Raw genomic sequence first — 11084 nt, 5'->3', positions numbered from 1 at the left:
GATTCCACATCCTTGAGTCATTAGTCAGATGAAAGCCAGTAGAAAAATCCAAGGACGCAACATTTCCCTTCTCACTAGCACAAAATTAGCCTGTAGCATTGCTCTCTGCCCCAGAACAATCATTTGCAACTTCAAGCGATTTTAATTTACATTGGCTGCCTTATATAAATATATGTTGGCAGACTGATAAATGTGAGGCCGTTGTACTCAAAATCATCACTATGGCCATCTACTAATTGGGCCCTCAATGTATTACGAGCACCAACCCCTGAACAAAGTTTGTCATTGCAGTACGCAAACCAAAAGAAAGATCAAAACAGTAAAATTGTACTTTTATTTCCAAGTTGGACCAGCAAATAATTGTGCAAGGGGGTACAGTGAACAGCTGTCTTAAACTACATGGTTCAAGACACCTTAGGCCAGACTTTCAAATGAAAGGACCTTGCTGACAAGAAATACTAGTACTCATCTTACAGATGCCGGGGGTGGGGGGGGGTATTCTTAAAAGGCTGCGACTTGAGATTTCATTAAAAGGCTCGTCCATTATTTCCCCCACAAACATATCAGACTGGCATCCTAAAGATTATCATTTTAAAAAAATAACTAAGCATAAACTAGATTAAAAAAAAGTTTCTTGCTTGTTGATCACAATCTACTGAACCACATCAAAAACATCAGGGGATTTTTGCACTGAGCGGGACAGATCAGAGCCCTCTAACATAGACTAGCCCCTCTCCCATCACCACGTTCCCACTCCGGGTTACCTGGCTCAGCACAGGAAGTCACATTCAGCCACAAACCCCTCCCCCACATGTAGGCATTTAACACAGATCCTTCTGGTATAGACCAACAAGGGCAACCTTCCCCTGCCTGAGGATACATCAACTCTCCTGCTTGTCTTTGACCAGTAGGATTGTGTGCTGCCCGCCGCTGGCCACCATCAGTACTATGCGGTTCTCCAGCTGCTTCCCCGTCATCTCTACAGGGCTCCATTCGTCATCCTCCTCACCTGTGCCAAGCTGGAGGTTAGTGCCCATACCCCAGGCATATGCAGACCCTGCAATGAAGACACACATCAGTGGATCATATACAGACACAATGGCCTTGGAGTCATTCCTATCACAATTACACACCATAACGTAGACATGCACAACATCAGCAAGTTAATCCTTTAATTTTTCATAAACCAGAAGAAACACACTAGCAATGACCTCACCTTGTTTGGTGACAGCATAGCTGACCGACGCCCCACAAGCCACCACCTGGGCTAGATCCAGTCCTTCCACAGGCGTGGGCTCGCTCTTCTCCTCTGCCCCCTGGCCCAGACCCAAACGCCCATACTCTGCCCGGCCCAGGCTGTACACCTTTCCTATAGGGGGACAGAGACATGTTCCCAATTTGTGCTGCACTATGCAGTTGACAGATTCTTGAACAGTCCAAGTTCTGACATAGTTGATCAAGAGTGTTTAAAATAAAAGATGGGCCCCAATGCGCTTACCGGCAGAGTCGAGGCAGACTGTGTGGTGCTGTCCCCCTGAGAAGCCAATCCAGTTAATGGTGGAGTTTTTGAAGGAGGTAAGTTTTATTGGAACAAAGCATGTGTTGATGAGTTTGGTCCCTGGAAACAGTACAGAAGTCTATGGTCAACAGGTACTGTGTGACACTCTCCAACCCACCCAACTGCAATTCTAGAGCACAGAGACTCAGAGTGTGCATAAATAAACAGGTTCCAGCCAACCTTTTTCTATACAAGTAAAGTACATGTCTGATAAAAACAAAAAAAAATGGCAATCCCTTTATGCACATACTGATATAACCATATCAAAGTAAAAAGTGCATATTCTTTATAAAGATCTTTAAATTTCACATGAAAACCTTGCCAAGTGGATGGAAACCTATAGTTGAAGATGAATTAAGCTCAAATTGGAAGATTAATTTGGAGGATAAACCAAGTTCTGTTACAGTATTTCTGCAATCTCAACCACACTGCCCTAACCCATCTGGACAAGAGGAATACCTATGTGAGAATGCTGTTCATCGACTACAGCTCGGCATTTAACACCATAGTGCCCTCCAAGCTCGTCATCAAACTCAAGACCCTGGGTCTCGACCCCGCCCTGTGCAACTGGGTACTGGACTTCTTGACGGGCCGCCCCCAGGTGGTGAGGGTAGGCAACAACAATTCTACCCCGCTGATCCTCAACACTGGGGCCCCACAAGGGTGCGTTCTGAGCCCTCTCCTGTACTCCCTGTTCACCCACGACTGCGTGGCCACGCACGCCTCCAACTCAATCATCAAGTTTGCGGACGACACAACAGTGGTAAGCTTGATTACCAACAACGACGAGACTGCCTACAGGGAGGAGGTGAGGGCCCTCGGAGTGTGGTGTCAGGAAAATAACCTCACACTCAACGTCAACAAAACTAAGGAGATGATTGTGGACTTCAGGAAACAGCAGAGGGAACACCCCCCCCCCCCTATCCACATTGATGGAACAGTAGTGGAGAGGGTAGTAAGTTAAGTTCCTCGGCGTACACATCACAGACAAACTGAATTGGTCCACCCACACAGACAGCATTGTGAAGAAGGCGCAGCAGCGCCTCTTCAACCTCAAGAGGCTGAAGAAATTCAGCTTGTCACCAAAAGCACTCACAAACTTCTACAGATGCACAATCGAGAGCATCCTGTCGGGCTGTATCACCGCCTGGTACGGCAACTGCTCCGCCCACAACCATAAGGCTCTCCAGAGGGTAGTGAGGTCTGCACAACGCATCACCGGGGGCAAACTACCTGCCCTCCAGGACACCTACACCACCCGATGTCACAGGAAGGCCATAAACCCGACAACAACCACCCAAGCCACTGCCTGTTCACCCCACTATCATCCAGAAGGCGAGGTCAGTACAGGTGCATCAAAGCTGGGACCGAGAGACAGAAGCTGTTTTTCAATCTCAAGGCCATCAGACTGTTAAACAGCCACCACTAACATTGAGTGGCTGCTGCCAACACACTGACTCAACTCCAGCCACTTTAATAATGGGAATTGATGTAAAATATATCACTAGCCACTTTAAACAATGCTACCTAATATAATGTTTACATACCCTACATTATTCATCTCATATGTATATACTGTACTCTATAATCTACTGCATCTTTATGTAATACATGTATCACTAGCCACTTTAACTATGTCACTTTGTTTACATACTCATCTCATATGTATATACTGCACTCAATACCATCTACTGTATCTCGCCTATGCCGCTCTGTACCATCACTCACTCATATATCTATGTACATATTCTTATCCCCTTACACTTGTGTCTATAAGGTAGTAGTTTTGGAATTGTTAGCTAGATTACTTGTTGGTTATTACTGCATTGTCAGAACTAGAAGCACAAGCATTTCGCTACACTCGCATTAACATCTGCTAACCATGTGTATGTGACATAAAATTTGATTTGATAGTTATAAAATACATTTTTATCCAACACTCACCAAGCTGATGGTAGTTTGACAGTCCAAATCCATAGACGTGGCCTTCTTTTGACACAGCAATGGTCATATAAGCCCCACAGAAGGCATCTGTGAAGTGAACCTTGCCCCTAGACTGGACCTTCACAATCTGAGGTATCAGCAACCGCACTGTAAGCATACAGAAACACATGTCCTGTCACCCACAGCAGTCAAAACAAAGAATAATGGTGCAGATATCCATTCATCATACAGGTGCTCACACCCAAACTACAGCTGAATGAATACTGTGTCAAAATAAATGGTTTCAGTTGGTACATACACAGCCCTTTCCTGCCCCCTCGGTTGGCAAAGAGCTCCGGCACCCTTCCCAGCTGCCCCTGCTCTCCGCAGCCTGATGTGTAGAGGTCACCGCTTGCTGTCAGCATCACCAAGTGGTCATTACCTGGGGGTCAGAGGTCATGAATATTGTCTTATAACCAGGACAGCATTGAGCAAGAAACTATATGGTAGCTGTAGGACAAACATGCCGCTGACCTGCAGAATAAGGAATCAAGTCAGTTCTAATCATTATATTTTTGTTGAACGTGGTCAAAACCTCCGGGAAAGCAGAACTTCTGCAGAGAAACCTTAAGGACAGATCCCCCATTTCTCACCTGATGCTATTTTCATCACAGGCCCTTTCATGGGGACCTTGACAGGCACAGTAACCTTCTTCAGAGGCTCTAGTAGACCAATGACTCCGCTGTTATCCTAAAGCAAACGGGACAATGTGTGAAATTAGTGAGAATTGCAGGTTACCTTAATTTAGTATATGATAAGTAGCATATGCTGCTGCTATTGTTTATTATCTGTTACTTTATTCCTAATTATACAGTGCATGTACTGCTGAGGTCAGAAGTTTACATGAAACTCGTTTTTCAACCACTCCACAAATTTCTTGTTGAGAAACTATAGTTTTGGCAAGTCGGTTAAGGACATCTACTTTGTGTATGACACAAGTAATTTTTCCAACAATTGTTTACAGACATTATTTCACTGTATCACAATTCCAGAGGGTCAGAAGTTTACATGACTGTGCATTTAAACAGCTTGGAAAATTCCAGAAAATTATGTCATGGCTTTAGAAGCTTCTAATTTGAGTCAATTGGAGGTGTACCTGTGGATGAATTTCAAGGCCTACCTTCAAACTCAGTGTCTTTGCTTGACATCATGGGTAAATCAAAAGAAAATCGGCCAAGACCCCAGGGGAAAACAATTTTTGTAGACCTCCACAAGTCTAGTTCCTCCTTGGGAGCAATATCCAAACGCCTGAAGGTACCACGTTCATCTGTACAAACAATTGTAGCCAAGTACAAAACACCATGGGACCACGCAGCTGTCATACCACTCAGTAAGGAGACACGTTCGGTCTCCTAGAGATGAACGTACTTTGGTGTGAAAAGAGAAAATCATCCCCAGAACAGCAAAGGACCCTGTGAAGATGCTGGAGGAAACAGGTACAAAAAGTATCTATATCCACAGTTAAACGATATTGACATAGACATCCTATATTGACATAACCTGAAAGGCCGCTCAGCAAGGAAGAAACCACTGCTCCAAAACCGCCATAAAGAACGCCAGACTACGGTTTGCAACTGCACACAGGGACAAAGATCATACTTTTTGGAGCAATGTCCTCTGGTCTGATGAAACAAAAATAGAACTGTTTGACCATAATGACCATCGTTATGTTAGAAGGAAAAAGGGGGAAGGCTTGCAAGCCAAAGAACACAATCCCAACCATGAAGCACGGGGGTGGCAGCATCATGTTGTAGGGGTGCTTTTCTGCAGGAGGGGCTGGTGCACTTCACAAAATAGATGGCATCATGAGGGAGGTAAATTATGTGTATATTGAAGCAACATGTCAAGACATCAGTCAGAAAGTTAATGCTCGGTTGCAAATTGGTCTTCTAAATGGACAATGTCCCCAAGCATACTTCCAAAGTTGCGGCAAAATGGCTTACGGACAACAAAGTCATGGTATTGGAGTGGCCATCACAAAACCCTGACCTCATTCCCATAGAATGTTGGGGGCAGAACTGAAAAAGCGTGTGCGAGCAAGGAGGCCTACAAACCTGAATCCGTTACACCAACTGTCAGGAGGAATGAGCCAACAGTCACCCAACTTATTGTGGGAAGCTTGTGGAAGGCTAACCGAAACGTTTGACCCAAGTAAAAAAATGTAAAGGCAATGCTACCAAATACTAATTCAGTGTACGTAAACTTCTGACCCACTGGGAATGTGATGAAAGAAATAAAAACACTATTATTCTGACATTTCACATTATTAAAATAAAGAGGTGATCTAACTGAATTAAGACTGGGAATTCTTACTAGGATTAAATGTCAGGAATTGTGAAAAACTGAGTTTATATGCATTTGGCTAAGGTGTATGTTAATGTCCCGACTTCAACTGTACATATCTACCTCGTACTCAGTACAGATAACTTGATTATATACACAGGGTATCATTACTCACTGTGTATTTATTCATTTAATGTTAATTTATATTGCATTGTTGAGAAAAGCCCATAAGTAAGCATTTCACGGTTAGTCCACACCTGTTGTGTACAAAGCATGTGACTAATAAACTAATCAAATGGAATACAATTTTAAGGCAGATGCAAGTCAATTTAAGATTATTTGAGTAACGGACTGGCGCAACAGTTTCCAGGGTGTTTGACAGCGGTTAAACCCTGTCCCCTACTCACCCTGAAGGAGCCCCAAATGTACACTGCACCATCATCTGTGAGTGCAGCTGTGTGACTGTCCCCAGCAGACACCTGAACCACCCTCTCGTCCAGGGCCACCTTCCCTGGCACCATCTCAGAGCCCTCTTCTGTCGTCTCTCGACCCAGAGCACCCTCATCATTGCAGCCAAACGTGTAGATCTACACCAGTGACAAGCATCTGGTTACTAAGTCATATTTCATTAAAATACAGTTTCCCAGCCCCAGATTAATCTTAGTCCAGCATGTATATTCACAAAGTATCTCCCAAGTAGGAGTACTGCTCTAGGATCAGTTTTGCCTTTTGAATAAGAGTGAGGTGACTATCCTAGATCAGTGTTAATTTTGACAGCCATTTTAGATTTAGCCTTGTAGTCTTAGCCATGAGGCGGTTTAGAAATGTCCTATTTTGTCATTTGTCACATTTTACTCTGCATTTTTTCCCTCATGAAATAATTAATATTTACCTCCAACTTCAATAAATGTTCACATTAAGATAGTAGGCCTATTTGGACAAGGCTATTTCCACATAGCTGGCAACATTGCTTGTGGCAGATTGTAACCAATGCCAGCCATAATTTATCATATTGGCTACAAGGCCTTGCCTACAGGTTAAACAATTTAGGCCCATACAACTCATATTTTCTCCCCATCACAACCTTGTGATGTGGGTAAATAACAGTAATCCCCCCTTTTTTTAAGTGGGAAAACCTGAGCTTTCCAACAACTCCAAAATTATTAATGTACTCCTAACACTTCAGCCTTAGCATTTCCAATCAAGAAAAAGCAACGGTCCTTGCAATTGCCACATGCGAGAGCATCACAGATGAATAACAGAGCACAAAGTAAGAGCTTCTGATGTGATCAAGGCAAAAATAGCCCATATGAAAGTAAGAGTGTAAACATTGGTTCTAGTTGAGGTTAGTTACAATTGAAGGGTCCTCAAAAGAGAGGAGTTACTGGAGTGTCCTCCTGGTAGCTGTGTGTGGTAGTGCCAGACAGATCAGCTTAATCAGCCAGCGCAACTGAAAGACCACAGAGGATTGCATTATATTCCAAAGGCATGCATGCTCATGATTGGACACTATCATAAGAGTTCATGGAATTCTCCAATATTTTTTCAATAGTTTGTTTTTCTTCAGGGAATCGCATATCGTTATCATCACTTGGTTGTCAGGAAAAAGTCATTGACAAGTATTTTTTGTAATTGTTGATGAAATAAACACAGCTCTGAGACAATTCATGAATACAGGGCCTGAACTAAAAAGCTCTTAGATATTCTCAATTGAGCATGCTTTAAAAGACCAGTAGCATGGTTAATCTGAATTTATGAAATTGGATGCAGTATCTTGACAGTTGTAGTTGGATCTGCCGCCTTCACTCACATTTCCAGTGTCACTGAGACAGACTGTGTGCATGCCCCCCGCCGCCACCTGCACCACACCCTCAGGCAGTGTCACCAGGGCCGGCCTCTTCCTCTCCATTATGTCCTCTCCCAGACCCAGCTGTCCTACGTCCCCTTGGCCCAGCACTAGAACCAGACCCTTCTCCTCCCCATGGCTGCTGTGGGAAACTGACACTAAACAGTATTGTTTAATCCAAACTGTAGTATCTTTATGAAAACAGCAAAATTAACAAGCAGAGACACTGATGAAGATTTTATTTCAAACGGACTCATACTAGGGTGTGTTCAAGTAGTCGGCTTGACAAAGAGATTGGACATCTCACATATAGACTTGATATTGGCTTAATGGAGTTAGTCCGTGGCCTACCTTTAACTTTCTTAGGATCCTTTACTTCCTCTCGTTTACTTTCCTTTTGTCTCTTTGGAGCCTTCTTTGCAGGCATGGCTGCAACAGACCCTGCACAAAACTAGTGTGAGAAGACTTGAGGGGGAAACAAGCCTGTAATGAACAGAAAATGAAGACTGCATTTAAAATAGCAAACAATTGTTTTAAGGAAGGTCATTAGAGGAAGAACTATTCCAGATTACAGTTCCAAAACTGGGGTACAGTAATATTGCTGCAGTAGGATATCAGTTACAAAATAAATGTGACCTATGAAAGAGGGCAGTGTAGTTTTGACTTGAACAGATGTCAGGAACTAGCTATTCATTCAACCAGTGCGGACAGCTGTTCCACAAGTTGTACGTGCAGCGAGACTTGGACTTATAGTAAGTAGGGTGGTGTGCAACGTTACGACCGAAAAGGCGCACAACAATAACGTTAGCTAGTTGTTCCCGGCTGCAAACAACCACCCTGTTAACTTTAGCAATGTAGATGATAACGTTTACACGTCCCAAGAACATGATGATGGCTATAGCTCGTACTGACCTCAATTGTCGGTACATGTGTTATACTGGTGTAACGTACATTGTTAAAGTAAATACAGAAATTCGTCAGCTAGAACTAAGCTAATGTTCGCATACAGGCGCCTGTTACTGCAATGACAACGTTAAGTTATCTAGCTAACATTAGCTGGCTAATATTTGGAAAATTCGTTTGTTTAAACCATAAAGTGTGCTAACGTGTTCGCTATTTTACCAACAAAGCTAACGCGATCTATCTACATTTTAAACGGGAAGGCTAGGCTAGCTAACAAGTTCAACAGGAGTTGGATAACGTTATCTGAATGTTAGTTTGCTAGCTGATTCATTGGTACATGGATGAACATATCAGACTAAACTAATACAAATAACTAAACATCTCGTAGCTATTTTAAGATAACGGGATATACGAGTTTTCCCCCCCAAGTAAAAATATGAAATACCCACATACTTGCCTGTACCGTGGATCACTTTGGTAGCTGACAGAGACGAAGCCACACTCGTGCGGTGTACTGTATGCTATCCCAGTCTACAACTGTTCCACACAGAACACGCGCCATCAATTTTTAAAGAGACAGTGGCCGTGTTAGACGTCTGTCTTACTTATTACTGCACACTGTATGTACCATTTAGAACGTACCGTTAAGTAAAAATGAATGCAGTCTTAACGTATGCATAGACTTGACAGAAATAGTAGCAAAAGGTAAATGTTGAACTTTTGTTGCACACAATATCCATTAAAAACAGTTTGACTGCAGAATCGATTATGCTGCAATGGCTGTCAGTCTGATCAAGGTGTTAAAGCTGCACTATACAGAAATCGCTCCGCCATTTGCTAAAATTCAAATAGTTATAATACGTTAACGTGACAAAACAAGCACTTCTAGAGTAGATAATCATTGTACCAGCTAAACCGCTGTGAACTATATCTTCCATAACAAAAAAATATCGTATTGTCAACTGTTTGAAGCTGATGTACAAAGCTCAAAGTAAAGCTAAAACTAAATTTAACAGGAAGCATAGAAATAGCGCACATAAAATAGATCTAGCGCTTCTTAGACTTGCTTTGAATGAGAGAATGACAGATCTAGAACTAATATTTCTATGTGAATATAGTCAGTTTGACCAAAAAATTACATGTTGCAGTTTTAAACTTGCCTGTCACTAAAACAAATACTATTGCCATCTACTGGCTGTGGTTAATCTCTACCACATACACGCGATCTCCTTTTCTTTCCTAGATTAATTTCCTTCTTTCCTAGCGTGTTTTCATTTCCTCTTTTCCTAACTTCCATTCCTTCTTCCGTTCCTTTCCTCTCTACTGGTCGTGGTTGATATCTGCCACAAAAAAAGGAAACACTTGAGTAAATGTGGGATACAAAGCATATTGATAGCAGGTGCTTCTCTAAAGGAAGCTATGAAAGGAAAGGAAGGTATGAAAGGAGATAAGGAAAGAGAGCGAGAAAAGGAATCTAGGAAATAAAAGGAAGAATGAAATTAATATAGAAATGTTAGATATGGATGGAGGTGAGGAAAGGGATGTAGGGAAATAAAGGAAGCTAGGAAAAGAGAACCGAGAAAAGGAGCTAGGAAAGGTAAGGTGATAAGGATCGGGAAGGGGGGGGAGAAAACATTCAGGTTGGGAAGGAAGGAAGGAAAGGAGGAAAGGAAAGAACGCTATGAAAGGAGGAAAAGCAGGAACGGAAAAGGAGAGATGATGGGAGGAAAGGAATCTAGGAAAGAAAAGGAGGAGTACACATGTATGTGGTAGGTATTAAGGATCTAAACTTAGGCCAGCTAGTGACTAAGCCTACACAGCCCAACCCTAAAGATCCTTCAAAGTCAACTCGGATTGATTGTAATTTTAACGAATACCTTGAAGAAATATGTTTATACGGATGTCTTTGCCCCAAGCCATTAGTGACCATTGCCCAGTTGTTTGTGTTAGAGATGTGAGAATACAAAAATCTAAGCCTTGTGTCATCACAGAGAAACTTCAAAAACCTCCGTGAACAGGCTTTTTACACAATCTTTATTTTAGTGACTTTGATTGTATTTCAGCTGTCCCTGAACCAGATTTAGCTTTGAGCCTCTTTGCAGATGTCTTCAATACTATTGTGGATAATGATAATCCCTTTTAAAAAATTAGGGGTTAAAGGTAAAGGTACACTCTGGAATTATCCGAAGTCATTCATAAAAGAGATACTGGGTCGAGACCAGAAACACAGGCTTCGGCCCAGACTGGCAACTGAGGTGTAGCTGCGGGAAGAAGGGGTGCTGACGGTGCTGCAGCACCCCCCCCCAAAAAACGATATCAAATATACAGTATATATATACTGTGTTAGCTGTATTAATCAATGCTATATTATATATATTATTATTTTATTTGTTTAATTCACAAAAGTAGTGCATTGGGCCTTTACTAGTATTAGCTACCAATGTAGAGTCGGGCAACAACGCTGGCCCCCCAAAAATTCAGCATCTCAGCTTTGGCAAAAAGGGTAGTTGT

At 42.4% G+C, this 11084-nt stretch overlaps 1 protein-coding gene across 2 annotated transcripts; it reads right to left on the bottom strand.

Annotated features, from left to right (window-relative positions):
• Positions 1 to 320: 320 nt before the first annotated feature.
• On the bottom strand, positions 321 to 9467 carry LOC118364167 (regulator of chromosome condensation-like). Of its 2 annotated transcripts, none has more exons than XM_035745427.2 (10): positions 9027 to 9467; positions 8022 to 8153; positions 7635 to 7828; positions 6232 to 6411; positions 4135 to 4231; positions 3801 to 3923; positions 3503 to 3649; positions 1499 to 1618; positions 1217 to 1369; positions 321 to 1057 (listed from the first exon to the last, which is right to left on the bottom strand). In XM_035745427.2, the coding sequence occupies exons 2-10, from the start codon at positions 8095 to 8097 to the stop codon at positions 882 to 884; spliced, it is 1266 nt and encodes a 421-aa protein (XP_035601320.1). In that variant the 5' UTR covers positions 8098 to 8153; positions 9027 to 9467; the 3' UTR covers positions 321 to 881. The 2 variants fall into 2 exon arrangements, with proteins under 2 accessions (XP_035601320.1, XP_035601319.1); XM_035745426.2 differs by having other exon boundaries at positions 9031 to 9465.
• Positions 9468 to 11084: the final 1617 nt, after the last annotated feature.

This window comes from Oncorhynchus keta, chromosome 31 (genome assembly GCF_023373465.1).
Source record: "Oncorhynchus keta strain PuntledgeMale-10-30-2019 chromosome 31, Oket_V2, whole genome shotgun sequence".
Lineage (NCBI taxonomy): Eukaryota > Metazoa > Chordata > Actinopteri > Salmoniformes > Salmonidae > Oncorhynchus > Oncorhynchus keta.
The sequence above is the reverse complement of the archived record's forward strand: the minus strand, read 5'-3'. Positions and strand labels throughout refer to the sequence as shown.